At 45.2% G+C, this 22,443-nt stretch overlaps 1 protein-coding gene across 6 annotated transcripts in view; it reads left to right on the forward strand.

Annotated features, from left to right (window-relative positions):
- Window positions 1–16,907, forward strand: part of Cfap92 (cilia and flagella associated protein 92 (putative)) — a 55,578-nt gene extending 38,671 nt beyond the window's left edge. For all 6 annotated transcript variants that reach the window (XM_052720109.1, XM_052720115.1, XM_052720113.1 and 3 more), the window contains 5 exons: window positions 4,112–4,409; window positions 11,354–11,518; window positions 12,364–12,570; window positions 12,663–12,819; window positions 16,604–16,907. In XM_052720109.1, coding sequence (XP_052576069.1) covers window positions 4,112–4,409; window positions 11,354–11,518; window positions 12,364–12,570; window positions 12,663–12,819; window positions 16,604–16,833 — 1,057 coding nt within the window. In that variant the 3' untranslated portion in view covers window positions 16,834–16,907. The remainder of the gene's footprint in view (window positions 1–4,111; window positions 4,410–11,353; window positions 11,519–12,363; window positions 12,571–12,662; window positions 12,820–16,603) is intronic.
- Window positions 16,908–22,443: the final 5,536 nt, after the last annotated feature.

Genomic DNA, 22,443 nt, shown 5'->3' on the forward strand with positions numbered 1-22,443 from the left:
GAAGCAGAAGAAGGGGAATACGGGGTTCAGGGAGCACAAGTTCAGGAGGAAGAGCAATGAAACTAGAATTCAGGGCAGAGAAGGCTTTTACTTTCTTCCTACAGTCAGGGAAGGGTCTGTGATGCTCTAGTATTTGGGTGTTAGCTGCAAAGCCTAGACTGTCCATTTTGGTAAGTGATGCAATATAATTGGGGACTATATTGGAGGGAACCACTGTTCACAAAATACTTTCTGTATTAGATGGCTTGTGATGGTTAATTTTTTTGAGACATGGTCTCTCTGTGTGGTCCTTGCTGTCATCCTGGAACTCACTTTGTAGAACAGGCTGGCCTTGAACTCATAGAGATCCGCTTGTCTCCGCCTTGCAAGTGCTGGATTAAAGGTGTTTACCATATGATGGTTGATGTTAATTATCAACTTGATGGACTTTAGAATCACTGTGGAAACACACCTCTGGGTGTGTCTATTAAGGTGTTTCCAGATAGGTTAACTGATTATGGGAGACACATCCTGAATGTGGACTGTACCACCTCATGGGCTGGGGGCTCAGACTGGATAGAGAGGAGAAACGTACCAACATTTCTTACTCTCTGCTTCCTGACTGTGGGCATGATGTGGCCAGTTTCCTCACCATGGTGGACTGTATCCCTGCAAAGTGTAAGCCAAACGAACAGTTCCTCCCTTAAGTCTTGCCAGGAGCTGATCACAGCAATGAGGAAAGTAACTAACACAGAAAATCCATACTAAGAAGTGAGTTGCTGTGATAAACACGAACCCGTGGTTCACATGTCCTTGTAACTGGTTCAAGAGAAGAACGTGGAAGGGCTTGGAGCTGGGGGCCAGAGAACCATAGAATGCCAAAAGCAGATTAATGAGCCAGTCTGGTAGGAATTTGGAAGTCCAGAAAGCTGAGAGAAATGTCGATGCTCGAGGCCTGGCTGGTAAGGTTCCAGACAGAAACGAGCACTCTAATGTCCTAGAGGTCATTCATATTATACTTAGGCAAAGAATCTGGCTGTATTCTGGTAAGATTGAATAGAAAAAAGGGATGGGCTACTTTGTTTGACAACCCAGGATAGGATAGCATCCAGGCTGTGCGGTAGTTACTGCTTTCTGTTCTGATTTGGGTCAACACTGAGAGAGAGCAACAAGTCAAGCAGAAAGATAAAAATGTGCTGTTTGGGCTGGGAAGGAAGTGGCAGGCAGGGTGGCTGAGAAAGCATCTGTAACTGTTAAAGGTTAGCTCCATTACAGAGAAACCCTGTGCTCAATAGGAAAGGCACCAAAGGGCTGGACTCAACCTGCAGAAGGTCCGTCTTATGGAAATGTAAAGCCGTTCGAAAGAAGGCCTAATCTGAGAATACCACTGAAGGGCTATTCGGGATAGTGTTGCCCACCAGAGGCAGCAAATAGAGGCCGATGCCATTGTGGTCCAAGTGGTCCAGGCTGGCTACATCTTGAACTGACAGTAGAACTTGGCAGCATTGTCCACATGGTACTGGATTGGCAGGCACTAAAGATGCAAGAGTAATGGAGTCATGGAGGCTTGTGCTAAGATTGGTGAAGGCCAGCAAGGCCAGACAATAGTGGCAGGGTTGGAGTTCCTGCAGGGGGATCCTAAAAGGCCACTGCATGAAGCTGTGATAGTAAGGGCTGAGTTTCAGTGGAGATCTTGGGATGTTGGAGATGTCAAGACCACAGGATATCAGCTAAGGAGAGCTATCAGTGCACAGTGGAGTCTGTCCAAGAATTCTAATGTGCTGGAATGCTGCTGGAGGCCAAGCTGGAGGACTGGAGCTCTGATGGAATCTGTCCATGAACTCTAATGTGCTGCTGGAGGCCGAGCTGGAGGGCTTGGAGCTCAGATAATTCTGTCCTAAGTTTCAGATGCTAGAAATGGAGCCTCAGGATTTGATGTTTGTCCTACTGGGTTTGGACTTGCTTTGGTCTGGTCCCATCCTTTTGGGATGGGAATGTTATTCTGGGTCATTGTATATTTGACTCATGTGACTTGTTTTCTTTATTTTTAATGAGCTCACAGTTAAGAGATTGCCTCATGTCTCAGAAAAGGCTTTGGATTTTGGACTTTTGAATAATTCTAGGACTGTTAAACACTATGGAGACTTTCAGAGGTGAACTAGATGCATTTTAGATTATGAGATAAAAAATAAGACTTTAGGATCAAGGAGTAGAATGTTATAATTTCTAAGTGATGTGTTTAGCGGTCAAGTTTACAAGGTTAGACTTGTGACAGTTACTTTTGATTGTCAGTGTAGCGGTGTAGCTGAAGTTTTCCTGTGTCCCGCCCAGTCTGCAACTGCTCAGACCTAAGTAAACACACAGAGGCTTATATTCATTAAAACTGCTTGGCCATTAGCTCAGGCTTACTACTGACTAGCTCTTACACTTAAACTCAGCCCATTTCTGTTCATCTATATGTTGCCACGTGTTCCATGTCTTTACCTGTGCACCATTACATGCTGCTCCCTGGATGGCAGGAGGGAGTCTCCTCCTTTTGAATTTCCTGCCTGCCTCTAAGCTGCCTTGCCATAGGCCAAACAGCTTTATTTATCAACCAGTCAGAGCAACACATATTCACAGTGTACAGAAAGACATTCCTCCATCATAGTGGTGTTTAGAATCCTCAGGGAAACATCTTTCAGTGTGTTCATGATAGTCTTTCCAAAAATGATTAACTGAGCAAGGAAGGCTTGCCCTGAATGTGAGTGGTACCACCCCATGGGCTGGGGTTGTGGACTGGATAAAAATGAGAGAGAGAGAGAAGGCTTATGCCAACGTTCATTTCCTTCTGTGTCCTGCCTGTGAATGCAGCGTGACCAGCTACCTTACACTCCTACTATCCATGCCTTCTCAGCTATAAGGGACTATATCCCCTCAAACTGAAAGCCAAACCGAATCCTCTGCTTTTAAGTTGCTTCTTATTAAGCATTTGACAACAGCAACAAGAAAAGTGATGAATGCGGTGCTGCAACCACAGTGACTGTGTCTCTGCTCTGTTTCTGATGGTTGAGGAAGCAGAGATCCAGAAAGGCTAAGTAAGAGACGGGTCCACAGATTCAGGCACAGACCTCCTTTCAGACTTGGGAAACAGTGGGGGCATGGAGTAGCACACAGAAGTTCCCAGACAGTGTCAGTGTGGATCCTAGGTCCACTGCAGGGCAACATAGGTGTGGCCCACTATGGTGGTATTATGTTCCCCAAAATATTGTGCACCCTAATAAACTTATCTGGGGTCAGAGACAGAACAACCACAATATTAAACATAGAGGATAGGCAGCGATAGCACAGGCCTTTACTCCTAGCATTCCAGAGGCAGAAATCCATCTGTTCAAGGATACAGCCAAGCATGGTGACTCACGCCTTTAATCCCAGAAAGCGAGCCTTTAATCCCAGGGAGTGGTGGTAGAAAGCAGAAAGGTATATAAGGCGTGAGGGCCAGAAACTAGAAGCATTTGGCTGGTTAAGCTTTTAAGGTTTTGAGCAGCACAGTTCAGCTGAGAGCCATTCGGATATGAGGACACAGAGGCTTCCAGTCTGGGGAAACAAGATCAGCTGAGAAGTTGGCCAGGTGAGGTTAGCTGTGGCTTGTTCTGTCTCTCTGATCTTCCAGCGTTCACCCCAATAACTGGCCTCAGGTTTGATTTTATTAATAAGAAATTTTAAGATTCCTGCTACAGCCCACTGCTACCAACAGGAAGTCCTGGGCCTGGAGAGGTAGTACTGCTACTCAGGTCTCAGCTCTGTGCAGGAGTGAGCTGTGATGGCATCTTCCTCTCTGGTGCAGGAGGACCCTGAGATCCACCTGCCGAGGGCTAACTAGCACGTTGGGGTGGCTCCCTAGTGGGGTGTGGGACTGATGAAGACCATGGATAAAGCCACAGTCACAGAAAAACACTCAGTGCATACAGTGGGCAGCCCCTAAATTTAGTAGGCTTGGAGGAAAGGAGAAAGGTGCACACGTCAGGAGACCAACTTAGCTAATTAAACCAGCTCTGACCCGCACCGCTGGCCAACCCAAACTTCCATGTCTGCTGTGAAATGTGGATGATTATGCAGGTGAGGCTGAATGGCTGGCTGTTCTTCATTTCAGGATCCATGACATCTGCCACAACAGCACCAGACTCAAGGAAGTGATTATGAGAGGCCTGCTGCCTTCCTCCTCCATGGTTAAAGACCTGAGCCAAGAGTTTGGGATACCCGTTTCCCAGGAAGAACTCACAGAAGGAAAGCCATTGGCCGCATTACCCCAGCCCACTCCCAATGAAGAGAATGTCCAACGTCAGGCTTCTACCCTCCCAGGGGACATCCAGACCCACCAGGAGAAGTATCTGCAGTGGCGGAACAACATGCTGCTGAAGAACCAAGGCTATAGGGATAGCCTTGTTCAGGTGAACCTTCTTTCTCCCCTCAATGCTGAGGCTCCCAGATTCCCTGGGGCTTCTGGTACCCAGTAAGAGATACAGGTCAGATGCCTCTGGCCTATGCTTGCTCTTCTGGTTCAAGACACTGGGGGGACAGGCCAGCAGTATGAGAGGCAGGGCTGAATTATGCCAGAGCATTTGGTTCAGTCCCACTCACCTTGGCTGTTCTTAAACATGAGAAGGAGTGAGCTTAGGCACAGAGCACTTCCCACAGTCCTAGTGTTGGTTTTAGGAGAACTGTTACAGGTGTAACATCTCGCTTAAAAGGCATGGGTATCATAAGTTGTCTAAGCAGCATAGAAAGTAAGCTGGCATGTAGGGGAAAACATGGAGAGGAGACAGTACAAGATGGAGAAGCTGGTGAGGTGGTGGAAGATCAGTGGCCTAGATGGCCAAGGGCGGTGCCTCACTCCAAGCCAGCCCCAGAGTCTTGGAAATACAAACACGTAAAGTGTGATTTGCATCTGTCTGCTCATGATCTCTTGGTGAAGCCCTCCCCACCCCCTGCCTCCATGCTCCACTTCTGGCCCCCAAGTTCCCCTCTTCTGTGCTGTATTGGTACTCATCGTACTCACTGGTGGTCATTTGTATCATTTCTTATCTTCTGCAGCTTAAAGGTATTATAACTCTATGCCAATACATGATCTGCTAAGTTTATGCCATTGCTTTCTAGGATATAATACTTAGGATTAGAATTGCTGAGTGCTAGTTCTATTGCCTACATCATATATTATTTTCCCAAATGATTATGTCAATATAGGCATCCTTATCTTGTACATTTTGTACATTCATGCTATGTGCTACAAGTTGGACTTTGGGATGTTTAATTTCTGATGTTTAGCGGTTTTTCAAAGAGGTTTTAATTTGCACTATTTATTGATGAAGCCTAATATTTCTTCATACATTTCTTGATTATTTTGCCCGTATTTAAGCAACATTTTGTTTTGAAATCCTTAGAAACAACCCAGTAGCATTAATTTTTTTCTAGGGGGTGGGGTTCAAGACAGGATTTCTCAGTGTAACCTTGGATGTCCTGTAACTTACTCTGTAGACCAGGCTGGCCTTAAACTCACAGAGATCTGACTGCCTCTGCCTTCTGAGTGATGGGATTAAAGGCATGTGCCACCACTGCCTAGCTAGTAGCATTACTTTTTAAAATTTGAACTTAATATTTTTTGAGACAGGGTTAACTATGTAGCCCTGGCTAGCCTAGAGCTCACTATGTAGACCAGGCTGGCTTCTAACTCATAAAAAGTCACCTGCCTCTGCCTCCCAAGTGCTGGAATTAGAGGCCTGTACTACCACATTTGGCTCTTTTTCTTCCTTTCAATGGCATCTTTAGCAGAAGTTACTTTAAATTTAGTATTTTTTCATATTGTTTTTGCTTTATTTCAGAAATCTTTCCCTACTCCAAGATCATAATCTATTTTTTCCTTTGAGATGTTTGTTTATTTATTTTGAAGTTGGGGTGTCCTAGGGTCTTGTACATGATAGGCAAGTGCTCTACCATTGAACTGCATCCACAATCCTGATTCAAATACCATGTTTTAACTTAAATTGATCTAGAACTTATTTTCCTTTGAGACAGAGTCTTGCTATACAATCCTGACTGACTTGAAACTTACTGTTAAGTTCAGGCTGGTCTTGAACTTTTGGGCAATACTCCTGCCTCTGCCTATTGAATGTTGAGATTACAGGTTGAGCCACCACACTCACCTGGGGCTCATTACTCTATGAGGGTGGGATCTAAGTTCATTCCTGCGCCCCCCCTCCTGCCATGGATGATGAGTGTTCTTAGCCTATAGTTACCCCCAGTGATTTGTACTATCAAATCAGTCTGACCAAGTTGCCATTGGATCCAGTCTGTTTATGGTGGTTGGGATCATCATTGAAGTTGCATCTATACCATTATTAGTCTCTTCAAAAAAGCCAGCAATTTGATTTCTGGGGTTTCCATATTATATATTTCTTTGATTTCTGATTGTATTTTTATAATATTTGGGTTTAACTTCTTAAGTAGACGTTTAGAAGATTGATATATCATGAAATCATCTTTATGTAATTTGGACACCAAGCACTCTTCATGAGTTTTTTTTGCATCTATCTGTCTATCTATCTGTCTGTCTATCTATCTATCTATCTATCTATCTATCTATCTATCTATCTATCTATCTATTGTGCATATGTGCATGCGTGCATTTGTGTGTGTGTGTGTGTGTGTGTGTGTGTGTGTGTGTGTGTGTGTGCATGCCTGCATGGGAATGCACTTTGCATAGTACTTGTATCAAAGTCAGAGGACAGCTTTTTGAAGTTGATTTTCTCCTTCCACCTTGTGGGTTCCAGGGATTCAACTCAGAGCATTAGGCTTGGCAGTAAGTTACTTTATCCATTGAGCTATCTTGCCAGCTCTGCTTTACTGGTTTACAAAATGTATTGTTATTATTTTATTTATTTGTGTGTGTTTGTGAGAGAGAGAGAGAGAGAGACAGAGACAGAGACACAGAGGAGCGGGGGGAGAGAGAATGCCCTGTGTGGGTATGGGTGCTTGTGGAGGCAAGAAGAGGGCATCGGGTCTCTTGATGGTGGAGTTCCAGGAAGTTGGATACTAAAACCAGACTCAGGTGCTCTGGAAGAGCAGCAAGAGCTCATGATGGATGAGCCATCTCTCCAGCCCTGAACATAAGTTAGTTTTAGTTCACGTGTGTGTGTGTGTTTTGCCTACATGTGTGTTTGTGACCTGGTGCCTGAGGAGGCCAGAAGAGGGCACTGGATCCCCTGGAACTGGAGTACAGATAGTTGTGTGGGTACTGGGAATCAAAGCCAGGTCCTCTGGAGGAGCAACAAGTGCTCTTGACCTCTGAACCATCTCTCCAGCCTCTCAAAATAGTTTTGTAATTTCCATTTCTCCGTACATTCTGGCTATTGGGTTCTACCTGAATTTCATTGATATCAGTGAGTATATTTTGTGTCATTTCCACTGTTGAGACTTGCTTCCCCGCTCAGTCTCTTGGCTTTGGGACATGTTCCAGTGTTTATGAAAACATCGCGCATCCTTATCAACTGCTGTGCATGTATCTGATATGTCAGCTTGGTAATTTGTTCCCTAATCCTAGTGATTTTTTTCAAAAGCAGAGTCATAGTTTATTAAAATGGATTTTTAACACATATTTAGTAAGGGTATTAGTAAGCACCCAGAAAAGAGTGAGATATACCTAAATGTAGATAAAAGCATCTCAAGACAGAGTTACCTAATTATTTTTTTATGCTTATTTTTGGTTTTTCAAGACAGGTTTTCTCTGGGTGGCCTTGGCTGTCCTGGAACTCATTCTGTAGACCAGGCTGGCCTCGAACTCAGAGATCCACCTAACTCCGTCTCCTGACTGCTGGGATTAAAGGCGTGCACCATCATGCCTGGCATTATTGTTGTTTTTTTCAGTGCTAGAGACTGAATTCAGGGCAGCATACATGCTTGGCAATTGCTCTCCTGATAAGCCATGCTCCCAGTCAATCTTTGAAATCTGATTTTTCAGTTAGTTACTAAGAGAAGTCCTGACAAAAATCATTTATGATCATGAGATTATTTTTTGTTAGGTGTCTCTTTGGACTTAAATTTTTTTAGTATATATGAATTTAGGTCTATTTTTATCTTCTTGATTTGTTATTTATTGCACCAGTTGTTTAGAAGGTACCAGAGTAGAAACTGAGATCCATGCTGTCATTTCTAAGATTCACAGGGAATTGAGGTATGGGCAGCCAGCTCTGCTCCACTGTTATTGATATTATTTTATTTGTGTGTGTTTAATATTAAAAGGTACTAATTCCTTTGTCTCTAGATTTTGGGGGGATAATTTCCCTGGATTTTTGTGTTCTCACAACTGAATGCACCCTTTACCTGGATCTGATATTCTAGCCTGAGGGTTTTTTTTTTCTTTTTACGCCGGTTCTTTGAGACAGGGTTTCTCTGTGTAGCCCTGGCTGCCCTGGAACTCTCTCTGTAGACCAGGCTGGCCTCAAACTTAGAGATCTTCCTGCCTCTGCCTCCTCAGTGCTGGAATCTAAATGCACATGCCACCACCCCTGGCTAGACTGAAGTGTTTAAATATATTCTATTCACAGTACTTCTGTTGTAGAATGTGATGTCAGTATGACATGACTTCTTTTACAGGTAGCCCACTGTTTCCCTCTGAATGTTTAAAACATTTACTTTGACTTTTCCAAGGGAAACCATAAACATTTATTAACATGGATAAGGCACCAATGGCAGGTCAAAGAAACGATTCTATAAGTATAACGTGATGGACCAATGGGTTTGCTGGAGTTACTTACAGGGCATGGGTGATGCTGCGTTAATGAGAGATCACCCAAGCATGAGTGAGGACTCACAAAAAGTTGCCTTCCTGCAGCTCCCTGCACTGCTTTTCGGCTACTTGGCCAACCAGCTCTCTTAGGGCTTCTATTGCTGTGAAGAGACACCATGACCACAGCAACTCTTATAAGGAAAACATTCAAGTGGGACTGGCTTACAGTTTCAGAGGCTCAGTCCGTTATCCTCTTCGTGGGAAACATAGCAGTGTGCAGGCAGACATTGTGATGGAAAAGGAGCTGAGTGTTCCATATCTTGATCTGTATGCAGCAGGAAGTAAACTGAGACACATTTCCTCCAGCAAGACCACACCTATTCCAACAAGGCCACACCTCATAATGTGCCACTCCCTGAGTCTATGGGGGCCATTTCTATTCAAACCACAACACCAGCCTTTTCTCTTTACAATTATCACTGCTTACGTAGTTGGGGCCAGGTCTTTTGAATCTAGTAACTTTCTTGAGTCTCCTTCACTGGGGAATGCTTCAGTTCTGAGGAAGTGGCTGGAAGACGTCTTTGTTTTCTTTACTTTCACTAAGAATGGTGTGGGATCTCTATGGTCTTTCTGATGTTCATTATTTCCTCAAGATGTGTTACTTCTCCCCTCAGTTGGAAACCCTGCTATTTCAGTGTGGCTGCTTCTGTCTCCTCACTCTCTACTCCAATTTTTTCATGTATTTCTTATATTCAGAGATGCTTGCAGAAAGTGCATCACAAGCTGACTCCCCAGTACATCCATTTGGAAGCATTATTACTCCTGCAATGTATTTCAAGCACTCAATTTTTATTTCAAATATTTTTATACTCAGTGCTTTTCTTTATGTTTGCTTCTGTTTCATATATTTTGATATCTTTACTTGCTTCTTTTAAGATTTTTTTTTTGTATTGCCTCCCAATTTTCACCTCCAGATGTTCAGTGTGTGTCCTCTTCTCTTACCTCATGTGTTTCACAGGCTACTTTGACTGTGAGTCAGATTCCTTCTCAGGCCTCAGAGAATACCAGATACCCAGACCACCTGGTGACCACGACTTTCTTTCTTTCACCAAGTGGCTCTTTGGGCCAAAGCTTTGACTTTAATGTAATGGAAATAGTACAGGAGGATCTGCCTGCCAGGGCCGTGACCCTCCAGCTCAGGGCCGGAAAGAACAGGAAATTGAGGAACACAGAAATGGTTGCTTTCCGTGTGTGTGTGTGTGTGTGTGTGTGTGTGTGTGTGTGTGTGTGTGTGTGTGTGTGTGTGTGTGTGTGTGTAAAACAGTTGCAAACCTTCTGATAGCTTTGTGATCCTCCTCGGGATTCTAGCCAAGCCATCAGTTTATATTTAGGTAATCACCTGGACCTTAATTTTTTTTTTAAGCAGAAGATAGTTGTTTTTCCAAATTCGGTAGGCAAATAAAGGGCAAGGTGACAATGTGGACTGGTGCCTTTTCTTCATTGTCCCCTCTCAGGTCCCAACCATGTTATTTTCTGTTTTATCTTTTATTTCCATTGCTCAGCCAATCTCATCTGTTTCTTTCTGTCTCTTTTTCATTTTTTCTCTTGGAGTTTCTTGTGTGATATTTTGTTTGTGTTCTGACAAATAAAGCTTGCCTGGAGATCAGAAGGTGGAGGTAGGTCTGTACAGACAGGAGACAGGAAGTGATGAGGCTGGGCAGAGAGAGGAAGTGATAAAGGGGGCAGAGACAGGATCTTGGCCCTTTTTGGTCAGAGAATTTTTAGAGGTAAGAAGTCTCTAGTGGCTGCTGCCCTGCTTCTCTGATCTTTCTGCTTTTACCCTGATATCTGACTCCTGTTTTTATTGACAAGACTAATTAGGCTCATGCTTCAGTTCCTGGTGATTGAACTCAGGGCCTTGCACAGACTAGGCAATGACTCTACCACTGAGCTACATACCCAGACCTTTTTTTGTTTTTGTTTTAGATAGGCTCTCTTTTTGTAGCTGAGGCTGGTCTCAAACTCATGATCCTCCTGCCTTGGCCTTTCAAGTGCCGACTTCACAGGTGTGTACACCATGTTCAAGTTACTTTGCTTTTAATTCCCTAGGAAGCCCACAAATAAAGTCACCTTATTTCTTCAGCAGCCTTTCTGAGGAGGGAACAGTCCTCACTTCCTTACCATGCCTGCTAGAGGACCGCCTGGCCCCTGCCATACCTAATGTATCATAGCACTGAAAGTCAGCCACGGCTAATGATGTACATCCCTGCTGCCTGAGGACATAGTCCCCTATCCACACCATGAAAGTGTCTCACACTTCTGACCATTTGAACACATTTTTATTCTTTACTACTAGGTGGATGGAAGAATAGTAGCTCAGTATGTGATGTAGTTAGCATCCTTGGGAAGTCTCAAGATTTTACTCCTCTGAATTCCACTTTGGGTCCTGACATGTTGGATTAGATGGCCTTTTGTCATGGCTGTGTGATTATAAACTCCATTGGTACTCGAGAATTTTTAATCAGTTTCTGCACCATGGCTCTGTACCAGAGAACATCTACTGCACACAAGGAAGGACCTGGTATGGGTAACAGTTGCCATCTCTCTCTTCAGAAAAATATCACAGAAGCCTACCAGTTCACCAAAAAGCCTCCGAAATCAACGGTGAAGACAATTAGAATTGCCATTCCTGAGAACAAAGGCATCTACAACTACAGTATCCAGAGCCTGAATTCCACAGAGCTTGCTAAGAAGGAGATGTTTAAAGAGATGGCCAAAGTGAGTCACAAGGAAGCTGACTAACATGTCCTCTTGGTGACTGTTGTATTGCTGTGAAGAGATACTATGATCAAGGCAACTCTTATAAAACAAAGCATTTAATTGGGGGTGAGAGTTAGTCCATGATCATCATGGAGGGAAGAGATAGGCATGGTGTTGGAACAGTAACTGAGAGCTTTACATCCTGACCCCCAGGCAGTAACAGGCAGAGAGAAAGAGACATTCAGCCTGGTATGGGCTTTTGAAACCTCCAAGTCCACCTCCCAGTGGCACACCTCCTCCAACAAGGCCACACCTCCTAATTCTTCTCAAATAGTTCCACTCCCTGATGACTAAGCATTCAAATATATGAGCCTATGGGGGCCACTCAAACCACCATACATATGAGCTTTTCTTTCTCTGACCAAAGGTAATCAGGGGCCTTGGGTGACATCAATCATCTAGGAACAGAGGACAAAGGATCAGGTGATGGGAGAAGAGTGTGAGTTCACTATGCTCTAGAGAGCCAGAGGTGCTCAGCACATGTTCAGATACATATGATTGAAAACAGTGCAGAAGCTGTTCTTCTGTGTTTCTATGGAGATAACTGTTAGCCATAAGAAAATCCTTGGTTTAGGCTTTTAGCACTCATTACACGTAGAAAATGGATTTCTCTGTCCAAGGACAGAGACAATGATGTGACCCTCATAGGGCTGCCTTAGAGTTTAGTTAATGTGAGTGCATTATAGTGTCAAGACCCTGTGTCATTATGTCCCCAGATGTTTCTGATACCTGCTTGGAAGCTTGATGGCTACCCAGCCTTATCCAATACTGCTCTTAGCAGACGTTTGTCTCCTCACTTCTAGGAGCCAATGAAGCGATTCACATATTCACAGAACTACCTCTCAGCTATGGTGGATCCTCAGGACCCAAAGGAAGAAGAGAAGAAAGCCCAGAAGAAGTCCCGCCAAGCCTGGCTCACAACTGGTGGGTTCCAAGTGTGGGGTCTTCAGAGCGCCACTGGAAGCTGCCAGCAGGATCTGAGACTTTCATCAATCAAAGAGACAAATGAGGTCTTCATGGAGAAGCAGGGCCTCATGTGGGGAGAGGTGGGGTTCTTAGGGATGGCTTCCCACCCCACTCACGGGCTCCCCTTATTATTTAGGAATGGCAGGAAAGTGCACTGTTTGCTAACGTGTTGAAGCCTGTGTTGGATCGGGATAGGTGGAGCTGGAGCCAGCGACACCAGGACTTTGATCTGTATAAGAAGCCACCACTTTACCTTCAGGTGGCCCCTCTTTCAGCTCCAAAGCCTGCAGCTGGTAAGATAGAACCTCTCTGAGTCGAACCTCCTGGTACTGCTGGCAGAGGGAGCTCTGGCCCTCTTGGCATTTTTAGCACCCTCTGCTGGTTTTGCATTCAGAGTCATACTTTCTGGATTAGGAAAGCAGGGTTCAGGATGGGTCTGGTAGAAAGAGTTAGATGTAGGGCTGGAACTCAGGATACCTGGGCTCTGGCTCTGTGGGTGGGTGCTGGCTGCATGCTTTTGGACAAGTCTCTTTGCTCTGGGCCTGGTTTCTTGGCTATAAAATGGGTGATTGGAAGGTAATTAGGGGCTTTTGGAGCTTCAATACTGTTACCTAGGACTGGCCTCTGGACCACTGGCAGTCTCAGGGCAGAGACCTGGGACCTCATAGGGAACTTCTAACTCCGTTTTAGCTGTAGACGCTGCTCGAATTACCTGGGGGAGGTGAGTAGTATCAGAGGCATAGGTCTTGCTTAACCAGTCTCCCCAAGTCCTCTTTTCTTTCCCTTCACAATCTGTTTATGAAGATTAACGTGTGTTTGTTGGTTAAAAGAAGCAGAAACTTTGTTTAGGAAGAGCACACAAACTATTTATCTAGCAGTGAGGTTTGGCAGAAAAAAAATTCACAGAAAGCTAGATTCAGTAAACAAAAGTTTCTTGGCCCCTGTCCTGAGGGCAGCTGGCTGCATGGGAGCAGTCCCACAAAACAGGAAGTGCTGACAACTTGGCCGACTGCTGCTTTCTCCACAAGTGGAGATGCTGCTCCTGCACGCCCAGGCAAGCCCTTGTCCTTCTGAGACTAGAGAGAACCTGTGTGTGGTTGCCTCAGGTTCAGAGTCAGTGGTGCTGTAGACAAGGCTCCAGGGGAGTGAGCTATGCAGCCCAGAATGTGAGGCTCACCCCTGGACTCCACTGCTGGCCTGTCCAGATGAACTTCCGTGGCCTGTTTGCCTTCTAAGACAAGAGGTTCAGGTTAGGGCTTATGCACTCCCATCAAGCTCAAGAAAAACTTGAATCTACAGAGGAGGACCATAGTAGTGGCTAGGCCTCTGAAATCCAGATGGATGAGTAGACAGCCTGGTGCAATAGCCCATACAAGCCCACATATCCCACAGGGGTCTCTTCCCAAGCTTCCCTCATGGAGAGTATTTTTCCAGGTAGCTTCTTATCCCTGGTACTATAAAGGTATGTACTTTCCACATGTACAAAGTTCCCCCTTCATTAATTTCTAGCCAACTAACTGATCGTTGGGAAGTTATTTTCCAAGTCACAGCCCTGGCAGGATGCTCAGGCCAGCCGAACTCTCACAGTGCCAACCTCCGATACGTCTGTTTCAAGATTCCAAGCTAAGTAGAGAAATAGAGTCTCATCTCCTTTACTCCCTAGAGCCCTGAAACCAGGCAGAAGCTTGAAATCTGGCAGACAAAGTATGCCAGGACCCTGAGTGACCTGCATAGTAGTAGAGAAGAGCCTGAAGAAGATCCTGCCAGTGACACCTAGATACATCTTGTCTTCTGCAACCAGGGAGGCCAATCCTTGAGGAGAAATGAAAAGCCTTATGTGAGAATAGGTACACATGGCCACAGTCCAAGGTGGCACCATTTTCCCACGACTGGGAAGCACCACAGACGAGAGCTGCTGTTGTGAGCATCGGGGCTGTAGGGAGGGTACCACCCCTTGACTCTAGGACCTCATCTCACATAGTGAGAACAAAGGGGCCTAGAAGCGATCAACAGAGGGGTTCTCAGGGTCATGTATGAAAAGCTGGTTCAGAGGAGTTACAGGTCTAGAACATAAAGTCTAAAGGGACACAAAGTTCGATCTTTTATATTCTTTTGTTGATTAGTGGTTCTGACATATGTTGTAAGTGCATTTATTTTTTTTTTATTTCAATGAGTATTATGGACACAGCTTCACAGTTATTTCTGATTTTTGTAATCTAGTAGAAATGGCTGCCCCCACCTCAATTCCCTGTGAGCCTTAGAAATGACAGCAGGATAGTTGTAGACAGTCTACTGACCTGCTCCAAGTTTTCCATTTTATCTTTTTTTAGTCAGGGTTTCAAGTAGCCTAGACTGGACTTGAACTTGCTATACAGCTGAGGCTGACTTTGTACACCTGCTCCTCATGCCTCTACATCTCAAGTGCTGGGATTATAGACATTGGCCAGTGCCTGGCTGAGTTCTCTGTTTTGTGAAGAGGCCAATGCTGCCATGCCCCGGAACAGGGTACGGGGACACCATCCTTCCTCACGTTCTCCTGTCTAAAGGACTGTCTAGGACACTTTTTTTTCTGCAAGGAAAGAAGCAGGGGTGATCTTTCTGTACTGTAATCATACACATGGACTGAAGGAGGGTGTTTTCAACAGTCTCCGGACTCTCATCCCAGGAAGCTGCCTCCAAGTGAACTCTCCTCAAAACCCCAAGATCTTATGAAAGAAGAAGGGGAAAACCCCAATGAGTAATTGGATCCTGGAGGGAGAACTATTTTGTTATCATCTGTGGCATGTTAGAGTCCTACAGGCCATGTTGTACCTTATCTGGATTCCAGCGTGGCAGTAAATCATGTGTGTCTCTCTTCTCAGTCGGGCCTGGTACCCTCCCCATTATTACTGACAATAGAGCTGAGCAATGCAGGCCACTAGGTCAGGCAGACCCTGGATACATGTTACAAAATACAGCTGGGGCTATGGAAGAGGAAGAACATTTCAGATAGAGCTGCGGTCACAAAAGTCCCATACTCCCCCTGGGCAAGACCTGTACCTTCTGCAGAAAGCAGCAGGTTCATATTACCTGGAGTCCAGGAGTTAATGAAGATGGTAAAAGGCCCATCTTCTACCTTAATGACTTCCCGTGGGTAGACTTCAGCTGGGCCTACAGAGGAGGCTTCCATCTATAGCAGTAGTTCTCAACATTTGGGGCACAGCCCCCCAAACCATTGGAAAACACAGATATTTACATTACGGTTCAAAACAGTAGCAAAATTACAGTTAATGAAGTAGCAACAAAATAATTTTATGCCGGGCGGTGGTGGCGCATGCCTTTAATCCCAGCACTTGGGAGGCAGAGCCAGGCAGATCTCTGTGAGTTCGAGGCCAGCCTGGACTACCAAGTGAGTTCCAGGAAAGGCGCAAATCTACACAGAGAAACCCTGTCTCGAAAGACCAAAAAAAAAAAAAAAAAATAATAATAATTTTATAATTGGGGGGTTGGTCACCACAACACGAACTGTGAAAAGGTCGAGGCATTAGGAAGGTTGAGAAGCACTGGTCTATAGAGATGAACTTGAGCTGCTTGGCCCTGCTGTTGTGAGCACAACTGTTCCCCTAGCAACAAGCTCTGAGAGCAGGTCTGAAACAGCCTCCACAAACAGTGCCTAGACTTGAGCCCTCTACCCTCCACCTCACTTACGCTTGTCCAGCTCGTACAAAGTAAAGAGATTCTGGAAGCAGTCTTCCATCTGGGTACACTGCCCAACAGCAACAGCAGGGCTGAGATCAGAAAGGATGACCACTGAGAGCTCTGACCATGACCTCTGAACACAATGCACGGCTCCAAAGGCACACAATACCCTGACAAAGCTTCATTTGTCTCAAGGAACAAGTTGTTTAACATCTGTGAGACATTTCCTTCTCTGTGAGGTGGAGGCCTGCTGGCTACTCTGGGTTGATATGTAAAGACCCAGCTACACAGTAGGTGCTAGAGACTGCATTGCTTCCTGGGCAGGGTGAGGAACACACAGGCAAGCAATGGGTTAGGGTGATTCATGGGCCCATCACTCACCCACCTGTCTTCTCTCAGGTAGGAGAAAGAAGGCAAGCATCCAGTCTCCTGAACGGCACAGACAGAGTCAAGTCACAACAAATGTACCTAGTTCCCAGGACAGTCTCTCTGTGCATGAAGACTTACTGTCTCTCAATGACCAGCAACTGATAGTAGGGACCTCGTCTCACGTAGATCCTACTTCCGGTGAATCTTCAGTGGGACCACATCACCGGAGTTCCTCCTTTCCCAGCCGCTGGCTTCATTAACATTTGGATGATGCAGGGGCTTAGCCCAGTCATCGTGACCCTGTTGCAAATGCACTCTGGTTCCAAGAGCAGGCTGTTCAGTGTGTCTGGCCTGTTTTTGTTTTTGTTTTATTTATTTTTAAATATGGGGGCATGTGGAGCTCACCTGGTGAGCATGATTCCAGAGCCCAGAGTGGATGGAGCAGCTGGCATGTGATAGCATGGTCTTCATGCCTTATAGGTGGATAAGAATGTTGGTCACCCACTTCAACACAGTGATCTGGAGCAAATGCTCAGAGTGGACACCTGCTACTGCCCATGGCCCTTCTAGAACTACTCCTTTGCTCTTTCAGTCGCCCTTAGCTCTTCAGCAACTTGGGACCAATGGCTCCTTTCCCTTGGTTTTATGGGAGTCTGGTGTCAGTTGCCTCGTGTTCCCCTTCTTTATGTGGCAGTTGTCAAGGCAAGACCAAGACCCAGAAATTGTCTATAATTCAAGGCCAACACTCAGCGAGCTCAACGCCACCTTCAGCAACAAGAGCCCCATAGAGCAGCCCCCTGCATCCAGCCCTTGGGGTGACTCCTCTTTATTATAGGGAGCCTTCCTCTACCAGGAAGGTGCCCAGGAGAAGTCTATAGAAGCCTCAACTTGCAGGGCTCCCATGCAGGTACTATAGGCCAACAGCCCCAGCTCACAGTGATCAAAGTTTGTATTCTAGACATGGCTGCAAAGGTGGACACTAGGCACAAAATAACCCCATGGCTGTTGGTTTGTAGGTGCTGTGGGTGGTGTGTCCCAGGCAGGCAGGCAAGCCCTACTTATCTTCCAAACTGGAATATCACCTTCTCAACAGTTTGGCAAAATTAATACACCTTCAGTTCCAGCTTGCCCGCATTGTCCTTACAGGGCAAAAAACAGTTACTTAGTACCTCTCCCAACACACCCTACTCGACTCACTTGACACAGCTGGTGGCCCCAGGTAGACAGGGCAGAGATGGAGTAGCACATTGAAATGCTCTCCCACTGACCCTAGAAAAGCCTAGGGGCTGGTTATATCCCCCTGGAGTAGAAATAGCAGAAGGGAATCCAAATGTGGGAGGCACATGTGCTGTGCCTATTCACCCCAAGATTGAAGTATACAAACAAGACTGCCTCTACTCCCAGGTCTGTAATTCAGCCTAGCAAGTCCCAAAGCCTCCAGGCAGTGGTTTCTGTGGTCACTTTGCCCCCTTTAAGCTCACTGTAGAATGTCCACAGTGCTGTGACTTAAGGCCTGGCAGCGTGGAGCGCTGTCTTCCCTGTGGCTGCGCATGTGGGTTGCTTGTACATAGCATGGTTCTCTCGGCCTATCAGGGAACAACCAGCCATATGGAATACATGAGGCATATCTGGGACAAAAAGCAACTGATGAGGCCTTCCACTGGGGAAACAGCCTTGGGACAAATGAAGAGCATGAGGACGTCTGTCATTCTATAGTAGCTTTGCAGCTCAACCCTCTCCCTGTTTAAGAGTCTGACTGCTGCATACTCCATGACAACTACATGAATCAGCCCATCCTGTTTCTAGTCCCTGCTCCCAATAGGAGTGCCCTAAACCAAGTCATTTTCATGTATAAAACCTCCTATGGTTTCCAAAAGTCCTGTGTCATTCAAGCCCTTCTACAGTCTGGTTCTTTTCCTACCTGCCTCATTCACTTTTTGTGTCCCTGTTCTTACCCTGTTCTAATAAATGAGCCAGTCCACAAGAAGGACAGACTGACAAGCCGAGAAAAGATTCCTAACTCCACTTTGACCTAGTGCTAACCATTGTGTGCAGTCTGGGTTACCAAACTGCCAGTTAGGGTTAGGGCAAGTGTTAAGGTTAAGGGCTAAGGTCTGAATCATGGACAGGGTCAGGGGTAAGAAAGAGGGATTAGGGGTTAGGGTTAGTGTCCTAGTTAGATTTTTTTTGTCAACTTAAAGTTAGGATCATCTAGGAAGAGGGAATTTCAATGGCGAAAATGCGTCCATCAGACTGGCTCATAGGCAAGTCTGTGAGGGCATTTTTTTTGATTAATGATTTATGTGAGAGGGCCCCACCCACTTTGAGTGGTGTCACCATGGGCAATGGTTGTTGGCTGTATAAAGAAGCAGGCTTGCAAGCTATGAAGAATAAGCCAGAAAGCAGCATTCTTTCATAGCCTCTGCATCAGTTCCTGCCTTCATGTTCCTGTCTGGAGTTCTTATCCTGACTTCCCTTTGTATGGACTACAAATGCAAGCTGAGGTAAACCCTTTCCTGCCCAAGTTAATTTTGGCCATGGTGTTTCATCATACCAAAAGAACAGAAATTGGTGCCAGGTTTGTGGGATGCTGCCGTGATAGCCTAACAATGTTAATTTTGGGGGAGAACTGTGCAGGACTTTAGAACTTTGGACTGGAAAAAGTGTTGGATGCTTAGATCATACTGGTTTGTTCTGTGAGAACTGGAAGATATTTCTGAGAGCAGTGCAGATGATGGAGGTCTGGCTTGTTAAGTTTCACAGGGAAGCAAAGACTATCGTGGTAGTTTATGTGATATTATGTATTAAGAACCTGTAGTTTACACTCAGTTGGAGCTAAAAATCAGATGTGATTGGCAAGAGAACAGCAACACTAAAGAGAAGCCTTTACTTTGCTGGGACAATCTATACTGGTTAGCTGGAGCTGAGATATTAGCAGTGAATAAGAAGAGACCAGCATCACTGAGGTGAAGTCTTCTGGGAGTATTTCCTCAGGGTCAGCACACAGAAGCTATGGTCCAGAGGGACCAAGGCTGCATCTCAAGCTGTTAGCTGATGTTGATGATGTGTAAGAGTTACCCAGGTAGTACTGGTTTGGAAGTCATGGAGGGGTCATAGTAGCAGCTGAGACTTGGTACTGTGAATGGCCAGATGATGCCACCAGGGAAAGTATAGCCTCAGCTGCAGTGGAGACCCCAGGAGTAAGGGGGTCATGCAGAGAAGCTGAAGTTTGGCTCAGGAGAGTGTTAGTGAAGGGTTAGGGTTAAGATTAGTGTTGGAGTTGCATAAGTATACACACACACACACACACACACACACACACACACACACACACACACCTCCCTGTAGAACCAGTTTCCACAAAACTACTGCACTGCATCCAACTGTCAAGTCCATCAAGACTTGGGAAGTTAGTTAGATTGACAGTCAATACTCCTTACTCCTCAGTATTAGCTAACAAGTCCGTCCCACCACTTCATGGACATTCTTACAATATGAGGTTGCATGCCACATTCATCTTTGTATACCACAGTAATAGCATCTAGAGCCAATTCCTTGTTTTTTTGTTTTTGTTTTTGTGTATGTGTGGTATAGCTAATTCTAACCCTATTTGTCTTAGGGTTTCTATCACTGTGAAGAGACACCATGACTATGGCAACTCTTATAAAGGCAACCATTTAACTGAGGTGGTGGCTTACAGTTTCCGAGGTTTAGTCCATTATCATCATGGTGGGGAGCATAGCCACTGAGAGTAAGGTGGAATGCAGGAAGATATGGTGCTGGTGTGGTGATCTTTTGTGTACTCTAATAAAATTTGCCTGATGATCAGAGGACAGAACAAGCCATTAGATTAAACATAGATGCCAAGGAGTGGTGGCACACACCTTTAATCCTAGCACTTGGGAGGCAGAGGTCTGCCTGGCTCTGTTTCTCTCCTAGACTGAGTCAATCTCATGTAGTCCAGGGTGGCTTTGAACTCACAGAAATCCAGACAGATCTCTGCCTCCCAAGTGCTAGGATTAAAGGTGTGTGCCACCACTGCCTAATCTAGTGGCTTGTTCTGTTCTCTGATCTTCAGAAAAATTTTATTAGGGTACACAATATATCACCGCATTGCTGGAGAACGAGATGAGAATTATACATCTTGATCCAAAGGCAACAGGAAGTGGTCTGAACCATGGGTGTGGCTTGAGCAAATATGAGTTATCAAAGCCCACCTCCAGTGACACACTTTTTCCAACAAGGCCACTCCTACTCCAACAAAGCCACACCTCCTAATGGTGCCACTCCTTTTGGGAGCCATTTTCTTTCAAACCACAACACTACTTCTTTAATACCCTAACTAACCCTAACTGCCCAAATCCTAACCCTAACCCTAACCCTGTAACTCTAAATCATCCCTCCACACACACAAGGTTTCTCTGTGTAGTCCTGGCTGTCCTGGAATTCGCTCTGTAGACCAGGCTGGCCTTGAACATAGAGATTCACCTGCCTCTCCTTTCTGAGTGTTGGGATTAAAGGTGTGCATCGCCACTGTCCAGGTTAACTCTAATTCTTAAGCCCTAAATCCTAACCCTAATCCTAACATCAGCCCATCACCCTAACCTTAAGGCCTTAATCTTCTAACCCTGTTTTACCCTAACCCTTTTACATCGAATGCAAGCCATATCCCTGTCCCAACCCTCTAGCTCTAACTCTAAACCCCAAACCCTATAAACTCCCACCTAAACCTCATTCTTAACCATTTTCCTAGCTCTCCAGACTGTATATAACTGTCCTCATAGTACACTTATAAGAGAAGTAGATTCATCCAGGACCTCATTACAAAGTCACCACAATGGCTTTATAGATGTTTTTGGTGGGAGGTGGTCTTTACAGTGCAGGGGAGTCTTTGGGAGCCCTGGATTATCTAATGGGTCTGTAAGTTGATTTCTTGTTAATGGACTAAACCAATAGTTAGAAATGAGAGAATGGGATAACAGACAATGAATTCTGAGTTACTTGAGAACAAACATAGTAAGATTTGTGTTGAGCTGGAGTTCATGGGGAAAACTTACCAGGTTAATGAGTCTTTATAAGGCTTTAATGACTGGCCAGCAGTTCACTAAATGATCGGAGAACTCAAAGGACAGGAAGGTTCACATAATCACCAGTGCACCCTCTGCTATGGAGGAAGGAGATGTTCCGGGGTAGGAACCAACCAATTGCTCCTCTGATAGGGTGACCAAGTTTGCCTGTGAGTTAGGGCCATACATGGTGATCAGAGGCCTCATGTTGGATTACAGATTCACTGTTATACTATCAGTGTGAGAAATACATTATATTTTTGTTCTCTTATAACTTTGGTGTAAACTGGAGCTGAGGGTACCCTAATTTATAGCTAACCCCCAAAAGTACCAGGGACAATGTACAACAGTGGGTGAATATAGGAATCAAACAGTATAAGTAAGAAGGACTGTGGTTTGAATGAAAATGGCCCCCATGGACTCATAGGGAGTGGCATTATTGGAGGTGAGGCCTTGTTGAGGGAACTGTGTCAGAAGGGGTGGGCTTTGAAGTTCCAGATGCTCAAGCCAGGCCAGTGGCTCATTCTCTCTCCCTGCTGCCTACCAATCCAGATGTAGAACTCTTGGCTCCTTCTCCAGCACCATGTCTGCCTGCATGCCACCATGCTTCCTGTCATGATGACAATGGACTAAACCTCTGAACTGTAAGCCAGCCCCAATTAAATGTTTTTCGTTATGACAGTTGCTGTGGTCATGATGTCTCTTCACAGAAATAGAACCCTAACTAAGACCAAGGACCAAGTTTGTCTTAAGAGTGGACAATTATCCTATCCATGAGTACTTCAAGAGAATAGAAGACATATT

This window comes from Peromyscus californicus, unplaced genomic scaffold, assembly GCF_007827085.1.
Source record: "Peromyscus californicus insignis strain IS unplaced genomic scaffold, ASM782708v3 Scaffold_6__1_contigs__length_162567912, whole genome shotgun sequence".
Taxonomy (NCBI): Eukaryota; Metazoa; Chordata; class Mammalia; order Rodentia; family Cricetidae; genus Peromyscus; species Peromyscus californicus.